General features: G+C 61.3%; 2 protein-coding genes across 2 annotated transcripts; one reads left to right on the top strand and one right to left on the bottom strand.

Annotated features, from left to right (window-relative positions):
* Nucleotides 1–1,276: 1,276 nt before the first annotated feature.
* Nucleotides 1,277–6,045, bottom strand: ZIC2 (Zic family member 2). Its single transcript, XM_068677668.1, is given in 4 exon segments — nt 1,277–2,908; nt 3,101–3,264; nt 4,687–4,836; nt 4,839–6,045. Coding segments are annotated over 4 exon segments (1,455 nt in total). The 5' UTR covers nt 5,695–6,045; the 3' UTR covers nt 1,277–2,623.
* A 6,745-nt stretch (nt 6,046–12,790) lies between these two features.
* On the top strand, nt 12,791–18,551 carry ZIC5 (Zic family member 5). The gene is made up of 2 exons (XM_068677657.1): nt 12,791–14,562; nt 17,897–18,551. Exons 1-2 carry the CDS (start codon nt 13,362–13,364, stop codon nt 18,337–18,339), a joined length of 1,644 nt encoding a protein of 547 aa, XP_068533758.1. The 5' UTR covers nt 12,791–13,361; the 3' UTR covers nt 18,340–18,551.
* Nucleotides 18,552–20,203: the final 1,652 nt, after the last annotated feature.

Raw genomic sequence — 20,203 nt, 5'->3', positions numbered from 1 at the left:
TCCAAGGGGCAGGCGGCGTATGCCGGGGATTTTAATTTTTTTATTATTATTATTATCATGATTTTTTGTTGTTGTTGTTGTTGTTGCTTAATATTATTACGGCCCGTAAATTAGATTTTAACAGCCCTTTGGTTCCTCGCGTTTGGAGCCCGCGTGATGCGCGGGGATGGCCGCGCTGGGAGGGGCGCGGCTGCAGAGGATGCTCCGGCCCCGGCCTGAACTTGGCTGGCAGCACCGGCACGGGGGGGGCTTCCCTCCCCTTGCCTTGATTTTAGGTGTTGCCCCCCGCCCCAGAAGCGAGCAGGGACCCTTGCAGCCCCCGCTGCCCACCTGCCTTCCCCCCCAGAGGCTCTGGACACCCCTCCTGCCATTTGAACGCGGGGGACAGGGGCCCAAATCCACGACCACAGCCGGGCCGGGGGGGTTTTGAGCAGGGGGGGGGGCGATGCGGTCGGCTGCCCCTGAGAGCCGGGGGTCTCCTCTCTCCGCACACCCCTTCGCTGCGAGCTGTGCAGCCACCGCAGGGCGCTCGGGCTCCGGCTCACGGCGCTGCCTCTTCCCCGGGGCGCATTTCGGAGGCCGGGGCCTGTTCCACGGGGGCCCGGCTGCTGCCAGGCTCGGCCACGGCGGGGGTCGGGGGGATGTATTTTTTTTTGGGGGGGGGGCCCGGCCCTGATGGTTCCTGTAGGGGAGACGTGGGGACCCCGACCCGCACCCCTGGAAGAGCCTCGCTGCCGGCCCTCGGCCCCTCGCTGGATGCATCTGAGCTGAGGTTTAAAAAAAAAATAGAGAAAAAAAAGAAAAAAAAGGAATAAAGAAAAGAGAAAGGCTCGGAGGGAAATCCGAGCTCTCGGACGCTGTCGCTTTCTCCTCTTCGGAAAATGTGGGGAGGCGCCGAGGGGCTCGGCAGCGCCTTCGGGCGCAGCTCCCTCTCCGTCCCCTCCTCGGGAACGGTGCCCCGGCCGGGCACGCAGGAGGAAAATCCTCTTAAGGCTTCGCCAGGCAGAAAACGGAGGAAACGGGTCCCTTTCCACGCAGAGCTCTTCCCCGGAGGTCCTTCCTCGCGAGCAGTTTGGGAGGATGCGGAGCGTCCCCGTTTTCTCTCGGCAACGCCGCTTCCCCAAACGCTGCCGCGCTCCTGGCTGCGGGAAAACCTCGTGTCCCAGCCACCGGCTGGCCTTTAAAAAACATTGGGTGGTGCATCCGTCACTGCGACCCTCACACGCGTTGCAGCGGGTGTCGGAGAGCCCTTGGCGTAAAAAGAAAGCAGCCCGTGCAGTTTCAACACGTTTTTATTATATTTCTGTATGCATTACTCTCAAAACATATCACAAGAAATGATGAAACCACTTAAACCTTCAAATAAAAAAATCTGAAACAGTTTATGCTCACAATTGTACATATTTATAGTTAAGAAACATTCTTTATAAATACTGTTTCCTCTGTAGCAAGTTAATACCATAATTTAATTACAAATGGATAAATATGGTAACAGGTATTTACAGGAGGAAGGGTGTTATTACGGAAAAGCTAACGGCACGACGTTTATTTCTCCTCACAATCTTCCGAACAGGAACTAACAAATCGAACTTGCAAAAGCACTAAAACATCACATGTAAACCCAGCTAACAGAAAAATACATTCACAAGCGTTGTTGGTCGTGTGTGTGTGTGTGTGTGTGTGTGTGGGTAACAGAATGGAGACTTTGGCACGGTATTTCTTCCCCAGTCTATAGTCGAAACGCAGTTTACAATCAAGTTGCCTCTTAAAAAGGAACACAATATTCAAGATATCACAATTACAAAAGAAACCATTTTTTTTTTCTCTCTTCCACGTTACTTTTTTTTTTTTTTTTTAAACGGGTGAATTAAAAAAAAAAAAAAAACGAGGAGAGGGGAAGGCGGGGAGGAAGAAAAGAAAAATAAAAAGTCCGTCACTTTTTCGGGCGCGGAGGGAGAGAGGGAGGGAGAAAAAAAAAAAAAAAAAGAGAGAGAGAAAAAAAGGAAAAAATCCAAAATAAAAAATAAGAAGGGGACCAATCCGCGGGTTACAAACGGGACGGGCTTCTATACACCGAGAATCCGGGAAATCTCCGCTCCCCGCTGGCCGGGGCCGGCCGCTCCGCACAGTCCGGGGCTGCTCCGGGCGGGGAGGCGCGGGGCCGGAGGGGCTGCAGTCTCTCATCTTTTGTCCTTGCTCTGCAGGGAGAGTTTCTTTTCCGCCGCCTCGAGAAGCTTTTTGCTGGGTGGGTGCGTTTTGTGTTTGTGGTGGTGTTGGTTTTTTGTTTTTTGTTTTTTTTTTCCTCTCTCTTTTTCTCCTTTCCATTCCTCTCCGTCTTTGCTTATTTTCGGCACGTACTTTTACGGATTTTTTTTTTCCTTTTTATTTTTTTTTCCTTTTTTTTTTTTTTCCTTTTTTTCCTTTTTTTTCTTTTTCTTTTTTTTGCTGGTTTAAAGCGTTCTCAAAGAGAAAACCCCCACGAAGAAAATTCCCTCCTTCCTCCTCCTCCTCCTCCTCCTCCTCGCCCCCGGGGCTGGAGAAAGAGGGGGCCGCGGCGGGGCCGTGCTGGGAGCAGTCCGGCGGGGTCGTGGGGGTGGGGGGTGGGTTTGGGGAGGGGGGCACCTCAGACGTACCACTCGTTGAAGTTGGACGAGAGGCCGCTGTGGCCTCCGCCGCCGCTGCCTCCGCCGCCGCTGCCTCCTCCTCCGCCGCCGCCGCCCCGGTGCACGGCGGACACGGCCGCAGCCGCCGCCGCCGCCGCCGCCGCCGCCGCCGCCGCCGCCGGGGAGAGGTTGGTGGAGCTCTGCGGCTCGGCGCTGGGGGACACCAGCCCCGGGGGCGTGGAGGACTCGTAGCCGGAGCTGGCGGCCGGCGAGGACTCGGAGCCTTGCGGGGACGACTCGTGCACCTGGGGGGCAAAGGCAACACGGCCGGGTGGAGGGGGCACGGGGAGGCCGCGGCCGCCGCCTCCCCCCGGGCGCGCCCCCCGCCGCCGGCCCGGCCCCACGCCGCCCCCAACCTCCCGCCGCCCCGACGGGGCGCCCGGAGCGGGGCGAAAGCCGCCCCCCCGCCTCCCGCCGCCGGCTGCGGGGCCGGGTACCTTCATGTGCTTGCGCAGGGAGCTGGGGTGGGTGTAGGACTTGTCGCACATCTTGCACAGGTAGGGCTTGTCCGACGTGTGGACGTGCATGTGCTTCTTCCTGTCGCTGCTGTTGGCGAAGCGCCGGTCGCAGCCCTCGAACTCGCACTGGAAGGGCTTCTCCCCTGCAAGACAGCAGCCTGTCGGGCCGAGCCGGGCCGGGCCGAGCCGGGCCGAGCCGGGCCAAGCAGGGCCAAGCCGGGCCGGGCCCCGCATCCCCCTCCCCGCGCCCCGTCCAGCTCCAGGAGCGCCCAACGGGGAGACCCCCGCCGGCATCCCCAAAATGCGGCGTGACCCCTGGTAGAGGGTAAACCCTGAAGGCCGGCTTTGAGGCCGGGCAGAGCGCTGGGAAAAGCAAGCCCCCGTGAAATACCGCGGGGGGGGTTTCCTGCGGGGCCCGCAGCCGGCTGCCGGGGCAATTTGGAGGTGCGAACCGCGCGTCCCCCCCCCACACCCCCTCCTCTCTTTCCGAGGGGGGGGACACCCGGTTTAGCATCCAATTCCATTAGCACCTAAAGCGCTTCCCAAAGACATCCGCCCAGACACAATGGGCTCCGGCGCGGGCATCCCGAGCAGAGCCAGTTCGCGATTTTTAAACCTTGTTAAAGCCTCGTCTCGCACCTAGCGCCGCGCTTAGCACCCGCCGAGACAATGGGCCCGCAGCTTTGCGCCCGCTCCGGGTAAATATTTGGAGGCCAAGTGGCGAAAATATTTGGCTCTCTCGGAGGAAATCAGTCTGGCACAAGCCGAGCCGGGAGGAGTAGTAAATGAATAATAGATGAGGCTGGGGAGGTGGGGGGGGGAACACGCCGGGATTTTGTTTTCCCTCCAGCTCCCGCGATTTTCCCCCAGGAAAGCCTCGGCGCCTCTCCCCGCCTTGCCCCCCGGTTCCTGCCCAAGTTTCCGAGCCTCAGCGCTTCTGCTCTGTAATTTCACTCTGCCATCATTTCTCTGTCCCTTAATTTCACCAGCTCTCGCTGCCCCTTTCACTTCGAGCGAGACTCGGAAAACGCTTTTTAAAAATTTATTTTCATTGTATTTTATTTTATTTTATTTTTTCCCGGGGAGGCAATTTTATTGCCTTGCTCGCACCATTTAAATGCAATGCAAAGCACGCCCAGGCACGGACCTTTGGCCGCTTCCTACGAGCTTTCGGGCTTTTCCTGCGGCCCCGCTGCCGTTTCTCTCCCCCTCTCCCCGGCCGCACAGGCTCGGGGCAGCCGAGCTCAGTTCCCGGCAAAGGCTCCGGGCACTGCCAAGGCAGCGGGATTTGGGGTTTCGGGGGCTCGCAGCCGAGCGGCAGCGCAAAATTCAGCGCCCGCTGCGTTGGGAAGGCTCCGCCGAGCCCGCTCCGCCAGCGGCCGGCCTGCGGGAGCCTTTCCCGGAGCTCGGGGGAGGAAGAAACCCCGGCGACAGCGAGACCCGAGCTGTCCCCGGAGGCTCCGGCCGGGGCCCCCGGTGCCACCGGAGCCCGTCCCCGTCCCCGTCCCCCCGTCGCGCTCCGTCCCTCGCTATCTCGGCACGCCCGGGCGGGGAACGCGCGTTACCTGTGTGCGTCCTTTTGTGAATTTTGAGGTTTTCCGACCTGGCGAAAACTTTCCCGCAGCCGGGGAAGGGGCAGGGGAAGGGCTTCTCTCCCGTGTGCACTCGGATGTGATTGACCAGTTTGTATTTCGCTTTGAAGGGCTTGCCTTCGCGGGACACTCCTCCCAGTAGCAGACGTGGTTGCTCTGCTCGGGGCCCCCAACGTGCTCCACCGAGACGTGGGTGACCAACTCGTGCATGGTGCTGAAAGTTTTATTGCAACTTTTTTTGGGGTTGTTCAGCTGCTCGGGGTCGATCCACTTGCAGATCAGCTCTTGCTTGATGCACTGCTGCCGCATGTAGCGGAAAAAGGCACCGGGGTGGTGGTGGTGGTGGGCTGCCATGTTCATGCCCATGTTCATATTCATGGGGCCGTACTGGTTGTGCAGCTGAGCCGCCGAGTAGGGGTCAGTCCTGGGGCTGGAGACCTGCCGGTACTGATCCGAGCGGGCGAACACCTCCCCGGGCAAGCCGAGCCGCATCTGCCCGTTGAGGACGTTCTGCGAGGCGTGGGGGCCGTGCTGCTCGTGGATGCCGGGGAACAGGAGGTGGCTCTGAGCGTCCGTGTGCGGGTGGTGCAGGCTGCCGGCCGCCGGCCCGAAGATGCCGTGCTGCCCGCCGGCCGCCGCCGACTCCCCGAAGCCCCGGCTGCGAAACAAGAAGTCCCGGGGGGAGTTGAAGGGAGCCCCGGAGTACGACCCGACGTGGGCGGCGTGGGGCCCCAGGGCCGCGGCGGGGTAAGCGGGAGCCTGCGACGTGAACGCCGAGCTCTGCCCGGGGGACAGGTCGTGGGCGCCGGCGTTGAGCTTGAAGGCTCCCATGTGCGCCGCCGCCGAGTCCACGAAGCCGTTCTGCGCCGCCAGGCTCAGCTCCCGCTCCTGCATCTCGGCGGCCGAGTGGTGGTGGTGGTGGTGCCGGGCGAACGAGCCCACGCCGAGGGCCGGGAACTGCGGGCCGGCGTCCAGCAGCATGGTCCGCGCCGGGCACGGCCGCGGGGAGCCGGGCGCGGGCTCCGCCGGGGCTCCGGGGAGCAGGGCGCCGGGGCCGGGGCCGCCCTCCCGGTGCGGGGCCGCTTCCCCCCGGCAGCCGCCGCGTCCCCCCCGCCTCCGCCTCCGCCTCCTCCGCCCGCACCGGCCCCGCCGCCGCCGCTGCCGCCGCCGCCGCCGCCGCCGCCGGAGCCGGAGCCGGAGCCGGGCAGCGCAGAGTCCAAAGGCGAGCGGAGCCCAAAGTGTATTAAAGGAGCTGAGGCGGGGGCGGGCAGGGGAGGGGAGGGACGGCGGCGGGGACGAGGGGGGGGCCGGCCGAGCCCCGCCGCTCCCTGCAGCACGCGCGCGCGCGCACACGCGCGCACACGCCGCCTCCCCCCCCCCCCCCCCCCTCCTTCCCCTTCCCCTCTTCTCCTTCCTCCTCCTCCTCCTCCTCCTCCTCCCGCTTTATCCCCCGCCGGCCCCCCGCACGCAGCAAACTTGCAGCCGCGGGTTCCCACGGACGGGAAAGGGACCCGGGGCTGGGGGGCTGGGGGGGGGTGAGAGGGGGGGGCGCCGCGAAAGGGGCGTGGGGAAGGGGAAGGGGGAGAAAAAAAAGGGGGAAAGGGGGGCCCGGGGAGGATTAAAAACAATGGGGGCGGCGGGCGGTGGGGGTGGGGACGGCGGGCAGGGGCGGGCAGGGGCCGCGGAGATGCGCGGAGCGGGGCCGCGGAGTTGCAGCCCCTCTCCGCTCGCCTCCCTCGCTCCTCTCCTCCTCTGTTTATTCCGCCGGGCGCTGCTGAGCCTGCCGCTTTTTATTTTTCTCCCCCTCCCCTCGCCCCCCTTCTCTTTTTTTTTTTTTTTCCTCCTCCACCCCCCCCCCCCCCACCTCCCTTTCTCCCTGCCCAGCCTCTCTCCCTCCTCCCGGACTGGCAGCTCCTCTTCCAACGCCCCCTATAACAGCAGCCCGGGCTCTCTCCCAGCTCCAGCTCATTGGCCCGGGCCGCCCCGTCCATCCGGGCGTCCCCGGCCACCGGCTAATCGCCGAGCGCCGGCCCCAAGCCCTGCCCGCCCCGACGCCCGCCCCGAGCCCCTCCGCTCGCCCCCCGGGGCCGCCCGACCCCCGCCCGGCCCGGCCCGGCTCGGCCCGGCTCGGCCCGGCCCCGCACGGAGCTCAGCAGCTCGGCCCCGGGCCCCGCGGAGGCTGCCCCAGGCTTTTGGGGTCGCCCCCCCCCCCCCGCCCCATAGCGGTGGCGAGGGGTGGGGGGAGGCGCGGGGGGGTTGGCGAGCCACACGCCCGGCAAATATCGATGTGCGTTTGGCCATGCGATCCTGCCTCGGGAGGCAAACAAACAAAGCGAGGGGCTTAAAACATAAACAGGGTTTCATGCTTTATTTTATTCCTTTTTTTTCTTTTTTTCCTTTTTTTTTTTTTTTTTTTTAGGTGGTGATGGAGGAACTTGCCCACCCTTCATCCCCTTCCCCCTTTTCGGCTCAAACACAGGATCGATAAAGGGACCGAGGGGGGAATGGGATAAAAGTCCGGCTGGCGGTGCAAATAAAATTTAATAATAAATAAATAATTTAAAAAAAAAAAGAATAAAAATCAAAACAGACGAGGGAACGGGCGCCCGGCTCGTCTGCTCCTTTAAACCACTTGTGCAGGAGCCGGTCTGCGGGTGTTGTGCGTCTGAGAGCAGATGCTTTAGGACTTTTCCCTCGTCTCTTCCCTTTCTTTAAAAAGCAACAAAACCCCAAGCAAAACAAAGCACCGAAAACGTTAAAAAACCGCCACCCTGCCATTGTTATTTGGAAACCGGATTCTTCCATGGCAGGGATAAAAAAGCGTAGGGCGAGCGCTCACACACACACACACACACAGAGCAAACAAGTCCACCTCCCCTCCCCCCAGTAAATACATGTCTGGCCCCTGCTTTGCTTTGGGTTGTGGTGCCTGAAAAATAACCATCGTGGGGCCGGCAATCAAGAGATTAGGGTTTATAAAAAAAAAAAAAAAAAACCGCGGCGGAGTTTTTATTTTTAAAACCTGCCTGCACTTAACCTCGCCCTTCCCTTCCCATCGTGGAGAAGACCCCAAAACTGGGGGGTTTTGTGGGCTTTGGTGGGGCTGGGTTACGAAGCGGGCTGAATTTTCGCTGTGATGTTGTCCTGGCGGCGTTAAATCCTGCTTCAGGCACGGGCTCGCTCAGCAGTGGAACCATGTCCGGGCAAGATTTTTGCTGCGAGAGGTAGATGGGTGATGGATGGGTGGATGGATGGATGGATGGATGGATGGATGGATGGATGGATGGATGGATGGATGGATGGATGGATGGATGGATGGATGGAGAGATGGACGTATAGGTGGGTGGATAGATGGATAGGTGGATGGATGGATGGATGGATGGATGGATGGATGGATGGATGGATGGATGGATAGATAGATAGATAGATAGATAGATAGATAGATAGATAGATAGATAGATAGATAGATAAAAAGGATGGAAATAAAGAAGGAAAATGCCACAGCCCAGGGTGCGTTAACTAGGGTTTCCCCCCACCGCTGCCACTAAACAGTTAACCCGCTTCAAAGCCTGTCCGAAAGTGGCTGAAATGCGCCAGTGCCGCCCGTGCACTCCCCGAAGCGGGCAGGGTTTGGGGTGGGAGCAGCTCTCGTCCTTCTGACCCGCAGAGGAGCAGCAGCAGCCGAGCTGGATGGCAGCGCAGAGCTGCACCCCCGTGCCAGCAGCACCGTGCGGGCGGTGCGCTCCCCGTATCGCCCCTGCCCTGCCCTGCCCTGCCCGGGCTGCAGCTTCGGAGCACACGGAGCTCCTCATTTGGCTGTCCTCGTCCCGGCTGCCGGGGACAGACCGCGGCCACGCTCGGGTTTCCTTCCCCGAAAGGTTGCAGAGGCGGGGAGCTGCCTCCTCCGCTGCTGGGCACGGCGAGAGCCCACGGTGGAGAGGGGGAAGCTCGGTCGGCTCTCGGTCTGCCTCCAGATCGGGGCAAAAATCAAGCGGACAATCAGCCCTCTGCGGACACCTTTATTTTTATTTTTTTATTTTTTTTTTTCCTTTCCACGCGAGAAAAAATTAAAAGAAGTTAGTACATCTCAGATTAGAAAGGAACCCGAGGTGCCCAGGGAAAATTCCTAGTGAGAAATGCTGTTTTGGAAAAAAGATAAAAAGATTAAAAAAGATTAAAAAAAAAAAAATGTTCATACAAATACCTACCTTCTAGATTTCCCCTCGTTGTTTTTCTTTCTCCTTCTTTCTTCCTTTTCTTTTTCTTTCTTTTTCTTTCTTTCTTTCTTTCTTTCTTTCTTTCTTTCTTTCTTTCTTTCTTTCTTTCTTTCTTTCTTTCTATCTCTTTCTTTCTATCTCTTTCTTTCTCTCTTCTTCTTTACTTCTTTCCTTCTCCTTCTTTCATGCTCTTCTTTCCCTCTTCCTTTCTCTTTTTCTCTTTCTTTCCTTTTGCCCTTTTCTTTTTTCTTTTTCTTTCCTTCATTTTTTCTTTCCTTCTCTCCTTTTCTCTTTCCTTCCTTTTCCCTTTCTCTGTTCCTTTCTCTCCTTTTCTCCTTCTCTTTTTATTTCCTTCCTTCCTTCCTTCCTTCCTTCCTTCCTTCCTTCCTTCCTTCCTTCCTTCCTTCCTTCCTTCCTTCCTTCCTTCCTTCCTTCCTTCCTCTCCGTTTCCTTCCCTTTCTCTCTCCGTTTCCCCTGTTCCCTAATCCCCTCTCCCTTTATTCCCTTCCTCCCTTCCCCTCCCTGCCGTCCCCTCCCGGGGACACTCGTGGGGACCGGGCCACTTCCAGCCGCGCCTGGCCGCGCTCCGCCGTCCTTGCAGGGCTGCAGCCCGGCTCTCTGCAGGCAGCAGAGGAGCTGATCCAAGTTCAAAGTCACGTCTCCGGCCCTCCCGAGCCGTGCTTTATCCCCCTGCGAGCCGCAGGACCCCTCTCTCTCCCCAAAGCTCGCCCTGTGCTCTCCGCACCGTCCCCGGGAGCTCACCACCGCGCTCACCCCAGGTCGGGCTGAACTGCTCCATGCCAGTAAGTTTGGGGCTTTTCTCACCTTTATTATTATTTTTTTCAACAGGTTTCTGGAAGTGCCGGGCTTGCAGAGACCAAACGTCAGCCTTCCTGGGAAAGCATCACCCCCCCTTTCTTATTCTTATTTTTTTTTCTGATTTTTTTTTTTCTTTAAAACTGCGCCGCTCTCATCGCTGCCGGCTGCTAACACGGAGGGAGCTGGGCGGGGGGTGGTGGTGGGGGTGGATTGAGAGCACTTTCTCCTTTTCCCCGGGCTGCACACACCTCCATCGCCTTCTGCTCTGAGCCCCCACAGGATCCCCAGCAAAGCCAAGAGGGACTGGGGATGGAGACGGAGAAAGGAACCTGGGGGATCACACCCCAAAAGTAGGAGCCAGGGTTTTCTTCTCCCCACAACCCCAGGATGAGGTGTGGGGAGAGCAGGGGGCGTCCAGGCTGGGATGTGCAGGCCGGCTGAGCGGAGTCTCTCGCACCGTTGTCTGTCCCACAGACACTCATAAATTCAACAAGATCATCAACAGGATATTAAGTTGCAGGTTACCTTTGATTGTGCCGATCCGAGCCACTTCTAGGCCGTTCGACCTATGACCCGTGAAGACCACATGTGTTGTGCTGCAGCCTCCCTCTGTAAAACACACTTCGGGACAAAAGTTCTTTGTCAGGCTCCAGCAGCAGCGTAATGTAAAAGAAAAAGGGGAAATAATGAAAATCTCAGCCAAAGCTGTAACTTTTAAATGCCTTTTTTTTTTTTTTTTTTTTTTTTTTTTTGGCCAAAAACCCGCTTACAGGAGGAACCGGGAAGGAGCACCTCTCTTTCGTGCCATTAATATTTATTATTCCCTCATCCTCTCATCTATATGTATATATATCTATAAGGTGCTCTGCCCCCCAGCACGGCGGGGCTCGGGGGGGGCACCTCTGCCGGACGCGTGGTGGTGGCAGCGGAGGAGAAGCTTTCCACCAAAGCGCGCCGGACTTTGTAATACAATTTCTGCTGTCATTCATAAATAACAATGCCATATGGTAACCATATTGCTTATACAAGTAAAGCCGTCAAAGTGTCACTATTTGATTTATCTCAACAGCTTCTTCCAGTGGTGACGTTCAGCTACGGGGAGAGGGGAAAGGGGGGGGGGGGGGGGAGAGAGAGAGAGCGCAGAGCAAAATTTGGCCTGGCTTTCCTGAGGCCGCCTCTCCCTCTCATTCCCTCCGTACGCCTGTATCTCTCTATATATGGACGGAAGGACGGATTTTTTTTTCTTCTTACGTTGTCCCTATTTGCCCAAATCCATGAAGGGGCCGTGTGGGGACGGACCACGCTTCCCCTGGCACAGCGCAGGCTGAAAATGGCAAGCGTGGAAGTTATGCCCACAAATCCCCATCCCACGGGCACCGGAGGCTCCCGACCCCACAGCCCCGACGGCCCTATATGTATAGGCAGCCTCATAGGGCCGCCTGCGGGCCCCCGTCCCCCCCGTTTAGGATCAGGATATAAAATCTCCCCCCCCAGCTCCCTTCCAGAGAGAAGGGGCGCGCAGCCAAGCCCCAACCCGTCTCCCTCTCCGCCTTTGGGGTCTGTGTGCCCTTGCCAGACCGCCCGGGTGGGCACCACCAAACCCCCCCGTGTCCGACTGTGTTCCCAGATGATGCCCCCGACGGGCTGGGATGCGGGGGTCCCGTCGTGGGGCTGGGACTCGGGGCGACCCCCACGCCACGGGGCAGCCCCAAGGGCGAGGAAAAACCCCAAAAAGAGCCGGGCCGAGCCCAGGTGCTGTCGAGGAGAGCTCTGCCGGTAACAGCTCCCCAGCAGCAAGCTCTGCGCCTCGCCAAGCCCCGCTCCCCGCTCCCTAAGCATCAATAAGGCGCGCATTAAAGACGATTGTTTGCAAATGGTGTGCGAGCTCCTTAGCATACATTTACATAAGGCAGCCCGCCGCACGGCACTTTAGGGCGGAAAACCTCCGACGCCGGGACCCCCAAAGCAGCAAAAATTTTGGGGGGATCCCAGGACGAGCAACTTTTTGGGGGGCTGATCCTTGCTGCATCCCCTGGGCAGGCCTGGGAATGGGGTCAGGGCAAGGTTGGTGGGTCCAGGGTGGGCGCAGGGTGGGCGCAGGGTGGGCACGGGGGGGGCGCCCCCCTCTTGCACCGGGTGTGGGAACCGGGCGCGTTTACACGCGGGGCTCGGCCAAAAAAAAAAAAAAACAAAACCCAAAAACCAAAAAACCACCACAAAACCCTCCCCGCCGGCAGCGGCAGGTCAAGCCGCCTGGTTCTTCAGCTATAAAATATTTTCTTTGTTTTACGGCCCCTCGTAAAAAGGAATTGATCGGGGGGATAGATTTGAATTAAGACGTATGAAATCGATGACAGATCCACACCACGCTGCGTTTAACAAGGGCCGGACAAGGAGGCGGGCACGCGGGGCGGCGGGGCTGCGGCACCACGGGCTCGCCATCCCCCAAAAAAAGCATCCCAACCCGGGACAGCAGCCCCCCCAAGGGCCCGGGATGCGGCAGGATGGGGGGGACACCGTGTGTGCCGAAAACACCCCTTTGGAGACGGCCCTACCTGCGGACGGCTGGCTGAAGTTATTTTTTTTTTTACTGTGCAGTAAAACCCTTTTAAAAAGCCGGGGGTTATTTATTTAAGCCCCTTTGGGGGCATCAGGTGGCCGGGGGGGGGTGTGTGTGTGTGTCCCTGTCCCCCAGTTCCCACGGGGACACCTCTCCTCCCCGGGCCGCGCTGCTCTTCTCCCACGATTTGGGCATCTTTGGGGCACCCCCGTACGGCAGCGCCCTATTTTTGTAAGGAAGGGGGGGCATTTTCGGCTCCCCTCCATGAGGACCGGGGGGCGGCAGACCCCTCTTTTCCCTGCCTGCCCCCCCTTTCCCCCAGCACCCCAAGGGCTCCCCAAACTTCTCGGGCACACGTGCTGCCGGCCTCACCTCCCCCCTCCGCCTCTCACTCGTTTATTTTGCGAAGGGAAGGAATCCCCCCCCCCTTCCCCGCCCTTCACCCCCCCTCCCCTCTGCCGGCCGCCTTCTTTTTTAGGAAAATTTTGGCTGCCTTCCCCCGGCGGTGCTTTTTAACAGCGAGCCTTGGCCGTGAGCACACTCGGCTGCGTGCGTGCGTGGCGCATCGGGGCGTGCGTTCCCGGGGACGCACCGAAAAAAAGAAATTAAAAGACGAGGTGGGGGGGGGAAAGAGAAGCAGCGGGGGGGCTCCGCCTCGCAGGAGGAGCCCCTCGGCCCCGGGGGAGCCGCAGCTGCAGCCCCCGGCCCCGCGGGTGCCGCCGTCGGGGGGGCTCCGTGCGCGCCCCGTCGGGGCCCCGCGCGAAGTTTTGGCCAAGTGCGGCCCCGGGGGGGGCGCGGGGGGCGGCGGGGGCGGATCCCCGCGGCGCCGGCGGCCTGAAAGGGAGCCAATGGAGCGGCCCCGCTCGCTGCCAATCATCGGGCCCCGGCCAATCCCTCCGGCGCCTTGGCCGAGCGGTGCCCCCCCCGCGGCGCCGCTCAAATGTTGGTGCGCGCTCTGCCAATCGCGGGCGGGCAGAGCGGGCGCGGGGCCGCGCGGAGTTGGGAGCGCAGACAAAAGAAGTTAAAGGGCCGCCGCTTTGAAACGTGCATACATGTTTTTGAAGGCGGGCAGAGGGAAAAAAATCCCGCCGGGCGGCGTAGATGGGCCCGGCTGTGTCGGTATGGAGCCCCCCTTGAGCAAGAGGAGCCCGGCCCTGAGGTTGGCGGATTTGGCAGCGGCTCAGCCCCACCCGCACCAGCACATGACAGGCTTCCCGGGGCTGGGGACCCACCACGGCCACCCCCACCACGCGGCCCACCTCCACCCGGGGGACGCGGGCGGCGACCCCGGCGGCGCCCTCCCTCCGCTGGGCCCCGAGCACATGGCGCAGCCCGCCGCCGCCCTCAAGCTCGCCCCCGAGGCGCTCACCGCCGCCGCCGCCGCCGCCGCCGCCGCCTTCTCCGCGCCCTCCGCCGCCGCCGCCGCCGCCGCCGCCGCCTCCGCCGCCGTCTACGCGCCGCCCGCCGCCGCCCTGCCGGGCTACCCGTCGGGGGGCGCCGCGGCCCGGGACTTCCTCCTGCGCCGGGACCCCCAAAGCTCCGCGCAGGGGGCCGCGGGCGAGCAGCACCCGCCCGCCGGCTCCCCTCACCTCCCACCGCCCCACGGCGTGTTCGTGCCGCCGGCCGCCGGCGCCTACGGCTCCCCCGACGGGGCGCACGCCGCCGCCTCCTTCCCCCCGCCGGCGTCCGGCGAGCGGCAGGGGCCGCTGAACGGGCAGCTGCGCCTGGGGCTGGCGGCCGGCGAGCTGTACGGCCGCGCCGAGGCGCATTACGGGGCCGCCGCCGCCGCCTCGGCGCTGCAGGGCTACGGCCCCGTCGGGCTGGGGCTGGCGGCGGCGGGCCACGGGCAGCCGCCCCCTCCCCACGGCCCCCACGGGCAGCCGCACGTCGGGGCGGCGGCCGGAGCCTTCGTGCGCTACATGCGGCAGCCCATCAAGCAGGAGCTGATCTGCAAGTGGATCGAGAGGGAGGCGGCGGCGGGGGGCAGGAAGCCCTGCTCCAAAACTTTCGGCACCATGCAGGAGCTGGTGAGCCATGTCACCGTGGAGCACGTCGGCGGGCCCGAGCAGAGCAGCCACGTGTGCTACTGGGAGGAGTGTCCCCGCCAAGGCAAGCCCTTCAAAGCGAAATACAAACTCATCAACCACATCCGAGTGCACACGGGAGAGAAGCCCTTCCCCTGCCCCTTCCCCGGCTGCGGGAAGGTCTTCGCCCGCTCCGAAAACCTCAAGATCCACAAGCGGACTCACACAGGTGGGTATTCCCCCGCCCCTCCCGGCCTTCCCTCTCCCCCTCTCTGTTGCTTTTTTTTTTTTTCTTTTTTTTTTTTTTTTTCCCCTTTCCCCCCTCTTTTCCTCCTCTCCTACGTACCGCCGCCCATGTGACTCCCCCATCCATAAGTACCGCCGGCGGCCCGCGGGACGCGCGCACACGGCCACGCACGGCCCCGCGGACGGACAGGCGGACACGCCGACGGACACGCGGCCCCCCCCCCCCCTCCCCACCCCACCCCCCCGCCGCCGGCAGCGCTCTCCCCACCCCCTCGGCCCCGCAGCCCGGCCCCGACCCGCCGGGGCCCCGGGGGCAGAGCCAGAAGAAGCGGGGACGAGACGGGCGCACGTCGGGGGGGGGCGCGGGTCTCGCCGCCCCCCACCCTCCCGGCCCCGGGACACCCCCTTGGGGCCGGTGCCACGGCTCGGGAGAGCAGCGAGAGGACGGCGGCCCCGCTTCGCCCCCCTTCTGCCACCGGGGGGGCGCCGGGACCCCGCCGTCGGGGGTGCCCCCCTACCGGAGCCGCTCCCTCCCCGGTCCCGGAGTGGGTGCGCGGCCGCCGGAGGATGCTGCTGCCCTCCACCCGAGGACCCCAAGGGAAAAAGGGGGAAGCAGCCCCGGCTGGCGGCGGGGAGCTGCGGGAGGAGGGCAGCGGGGCTCCCGGGCGCAGCCCTGCGCCGGGTTTCGTGGGGCGCTTGAGCCGCGTTCGCCTCTTTTTTATTATTATTTTTCCCCTTTCTTTCATTTTTTTTTTCCCCTATTTTTTTCCCCTTTCATCCTCCTCCCTCCTCGCCGCTCCCGAACTACGCATTTCGCTCCGGGTGTAAAACAAAACCAAAAACCAAAACCAAACAAACCAACAAAACAAAACCTCCTCGGAAAACGACCGGAGCCGGGATTGATCGCGGCAGACAAATATTATTCCTCCGAGGACGCTTAAGGAAGTGGAGTTCCCGTAATTGCTTTCTTGATTTATTGCGCGCTGCTCGGCGAGAGAAAAAGCGGCGAGCGCTGCGACGTGGCGGCCCGATGGCAAACCCAATGGCCCGTGGCCGAAAGGATTAGAGGGGTTTATCTCCCCAGATATACCCTCCCGGCTCCCGGCGGTGGTGGCGGTGGCGCTGCGGGACGAGCTGCGAGCCGGGGGCGCTTCCCAGCCTCCTGCTCCTCCGGCCGCGCTCCTGGCACCCAGCCGTGCCCATCTGCCTGCCTTCGGGAAGCCAAACCGGGCCGCGGAGCCCCCCGGCTGCCCCCTGCCCCTGCCCCGCCGCGGCTCCCAGAGGGAAGGGAGAGGGTGAGGGGGGATTTGGGGAGGTTTGGAGGGGGTGGGGGGTGAGGGATTCGACGGGAAAAGGGACCCCAAAAATATAACCGCAGTGCGCAGTCGGTACCTAAATGCCTACCGGGAATTGGGGGGGGGGGTTCGCTGCTCCGAGCTGCGGCCGAGCGTCGCCAGGAGGCGGAGGGGCAAAAAAAGAAAAAAAAAAGGAAAAAAAAAAAAAAGCTGCCGGCTCAAAAGGGAGGCCCGAGCAGCAACAAAGGGAGGCCCCAGGCCATGCTTCCCCTCCCCGGGGCGAGGGGCCGCGGGCGTGGGGCCGGGGGGCGCCTCCCCCCACCCCACAGACCCCTCGCGGGGGGATTTCGCCCCCTCCACGCAGCTCCCCCGGGCTGTGAGCTCCCCGAGGGCTTTCCCCTTTCCCCCTGCCCCTCGAGGAGCCCACAGCCCCCGGGAGGGCTCCCACGCGTGAACCCACGGGGGGAAGCGGCCCCCACGCAGGGACAGCCGAGCAGCCCCCCAGGGAGCGGGGTGGGGGTGTGCAGGACCCCCCTCCGGGTGTCAGCTCGGCCCGCGGGAGGGGAAAGGGGGAAAGGGATCGCGCCCCTCGCCCCCACGCCCTCCCCACGGCCAGCCCTCGCGTGGCCGAGGCGCGGGGGCACGTCCCGCCCGTCCCTACCAGCTGAATTGCTCTAATTTCGCAGCTCCGGCGGCTGGGAGCACGGGAGGTTGGCTGCCAGGCCCTTCCTTTATTCCGGGCATTTTTTCCGGGAGGGGCGAAATAATGACACCGTAATTGCGTGGAAGTCATTAGGGGATTGTGCGCGCCTCCGCTAATCCCCCCCCCCCTCCCGCCCCCCGGCCCTAATTCGGGTGCCCGCCGCTCGCCCCTTTTCCCCTCTCCCTTGGCAGCTGCGCCGTGCCACTCGTTTTGGGGGACAAACCCCAAAAAGCTTCCCGGTGGCTTTCCTGGGCCTGCAGGTCGCCGTCCGTACAAGGAGCCGGTGCTCGCCCTCCCCAAAAACCACCCCCTCCAAATCCCGTCGTGTCCCCGTTGCTTTCTGCCCCGGGCAGCACGACCCCGTGGTTGGGCTGAAATCACCCCAAAATGGGGCCGCTCGGGCGGGACCTCCCCATTTGGGATTTGGGACCCTCCTTGCTGCAGATTTTGGGGGGCAGCGCCCACGGGAGGCGCCGCCGTGTCCCTCCGTGGGGGTCCCCGTGGGGAGCCCCCCCAGCTGCTTTTTTTCTTAGCATCGCATCCTTTTTATTTTTTATTTTTTTTTAATTTTATTTTATTAAATAAAAGAAAAATAAAACCGAACTCGCTCTTCCCAGTGCTACCTCCTCGCTGGTGGGGGAGCAGGTTTTAATTGAAAAAGTTGACGTGTAAATAGGCTGCAGAGGCACGTGTTTCTATAGAAACAGCAGGGAAATAGCCAATTTTTTTTCAAAAAAAATAAGAAATCATTCCTTTTTCCCATCGCTATGTCGGTCAAACCCCGTGCGGGGTTACGGAGGGAGGGGAGCCGCAGCCCCCCATCGCCGGCCCTCGGCCCGGGGGTGTCCCCTGTCCCCCGGGGGTGTCCCCGCTCACGTCGGGGCGCTTAAGCAGGTGTCGCACGGGCTCCCCGAGCCCGACCCGTCCCCAGGCGCAGCGAGGGGATTAGGCGAGAGCTGTGCCAGCCTGTGGGCAAACAGCAGCCCTGGAAGGCAGAGGCGGCGAGCCGTTTTGTTTGGGGTCGTTCATTAGGGCCCTAATGAACGCTCCTCGTGTGCGCCGAAGGCGGCCGGGTCCTGCCGGGGGTGGGGGGCTAAAGGGGGGATTGGGGAGGGATGGGGGGGGGGGCGTTTTTGGCCGCTCGCAGCACCGGAGGGGGGGTTCCTCGGGGAAATCCCAAGCCCCCCGACGTGTCCCGGGTGCCCTGGGAGGGGGGGAAGGGGAAAAAAAAAAAAAAAAGGGGTGGGGGAGAGGGGCGGGGGGGGGGGTCTCGTCCCGGTGCCGGGGGCCGTAACCACCCGGTGGCTGTTTGCCGGCAGGGGAGAAGCCCTTCAAGTGCGAGTTCGACGGCTGCGACAGGAAGTTCGCCAACAGCAGCGACCGCAAGAAGCACTCCCACGTCCACACCAGCGACAAACCCTACTACTGCAAGATCCGGGGCTGCGACAAGTCCTACACCCACCCCAGCTCCCTGCGCAAGCACATGAAGATCCACTGCAAGTCCCCGCCGCCCTCCCCGCCTCCCCCCGGCTGCTACGCGGCCGCCGGGCCCCCCGACGGGCCGCTGCCCCCCGAGGCCGACCCCGCGGCAGAGCCGCCCCGTGTCCCCTTGTCCCCGCCGGTCACCAACCTCAGCGAGTGGTACGTCTGCCAGGCCGGCGGGGCCCCCCGACGGCCGCGCACCCCCTCCAGCCGCGCCGCCTCCCCGGCCTCCGAAGGGGACGAGCCCCACAGGACCTCGGGGGGCAGAGCCGCCCCATAGGGCCGGGCCGGGCCGGGCCGGGCTGGGGCCGTGCCGAGCCGTGCCGGGCCGTGTAGGGCCGTGCCGTCGGTGCCCCGGCCCCGTCCCAGCCGCCTTGGCCCCGCGGGCTGGCGTGGAAGCGCCGTCAGGTTTGACCCGCGCTATTTATTCCGTGTACGAAACCCTATGGTGTTTGTACGGTAACTAATTTAATTAAAGACACTCGGACCTTCTTCTTCCTTTTTTTTTTTTTTTTTAATTATTATTTTTATATATTTTTTATTATTATTATTTTATTTTTTTTCGACATCTCCCGTTCTGCTGCGCACAGGAACGCCGCCACCACGCCGAGCCACAGCCCCGGCCCCTGCGGAGCTGCCCCCGGCCGTGCCATAAAGGGGGGACCGGGGCCGGGCGGGGGTCTCTCAGGCTGGGAGCACCCCCAGCCCCTCCTGGCAGCCCCCCAGAGCCTCTCGCAGCCTCCTGAAGCCGGCACCTGCTGGGGCTGCCGCCGGCCGAGGGCAGGGTGCGCTCCCCGTGAAACGACCCGAAATGAACTAAAGGGGGGGTTTTGCCCCTCCCGTCCCCGCAGCTCAGCCCCGGTGCGATCGTGGCCGAGGCCCCGATCCTTTCGGCCTCGGCTGCGACCATGTGCGAGGGATTTGGGGACGGGGAGACAAAAGGGTGCAGCGCTCCCTCCCCGCTCCTCCGCGGTCTGTGCGCTCACGGCTCCCCAGCCACGGGCGGAGAATAAAAGAAACCCGCTGCTACTTGACAACTGTGATACTGTGATGCATTATTATTATTATTTTTTTATATATATAATGAAAATAATAATAATTGGTAATAATAATAATAATAATAACGCGAAAGCTGACGGCGATTTCCCGTTGCCTCGGTCCCGGTGCTTATTTCCCCTGCTGCAAAACGCAAGGTGCCAGCTCCCCTCGCAGAGGAGGACTGGGGGGGGGGGTTGGGGAAGGGTCCGGGGGCGTTTTTGTCATTTTTATTTCCCGTGTTTCAGAGTTTTGTTCCCCCTCCCCGGCCCAGCCCCTGCCTGCCTGCACCCCTGCCTTCCCCCGGGGCTGGCGGCCGGGTCACCTGGGAGGGGGCACCCGAGAGAGCAGGGGGGGGGTGGGATGGGGTCGGGGCTGCAGCCCCCCCCCAGCGACCCCCCAGGGGCTTGGGGGGGCGCAAATAACCCAAAGGGCGCTGGCTCTGCCCCCGGGGCTGCGGGCCGGGAAGTGGCAGCCTCTCCCCTCCCCCAGGGGCTGTGGAAATTTGTTTTGTGTGCCGTGAATGGTTGATGTGGGCTTGTCATTGTTAATAACGTGTACGCGAACGCGATTATTTTGTACAGTTGAATTAATTTATTTTCTGACATCATCCTCCTTTTTTTTTTTTTTTTTTTTTTTCCCTTTCCTCCTCCCGGAAGAGTACAGAGCAAGCACACCAAAGAAAATTCTATTATTAATTAATTTTGGTGATGGGTTGTTGTTTATGATGCTGTGGTTTGTACATAAAAAAAAAAAAAAAAAATCATTATATTTTTCAGCTTACTTGAACGAACGATGTCATGTGAAACAGACTCTTCCTGCATGTCCTCTGTGCGGTGTGTTGGTGATGCTCCATATAAATAGTTCATAGAGCTATTATATTATTAGTACAGTGCATGGTGCTGTCACTCTGGAAGCCTTGAAACGTTGTCCTCGTATTGTTGTGTCGGATATAAAGAAGCAGACATTACTTTAAAAAAAAAAAACAAAACAGAACCGAGAAAACTTGAATAGACAGTAATTTTTTAAAGTTCGTTTGATTTGCTTCTTATTCGTTTGTTTTTTTTTTTTTTTTTTTCCGAAGCCCATTTGAATAAATAGGAAATAAT

This window comes from Anas acuta, chromosome 1 (assembly GCF_963932015.1).
Source record: "Anas acuta chromosome 1, bAnaAcu1.1, whole genome shotgun sequence".
Taxonomy (NCBI): domain Eukaryota; kingdom Metazoa; phylum Chordata; class Aves; order Anseriformes; family Anatidae; genus Anas; species Anas acuta.
The sequence above is the reverse complement of the archived record's forward strand: the minus strand, read 5'-3'. Positions and strand labels throughout refer to the sequence as shown.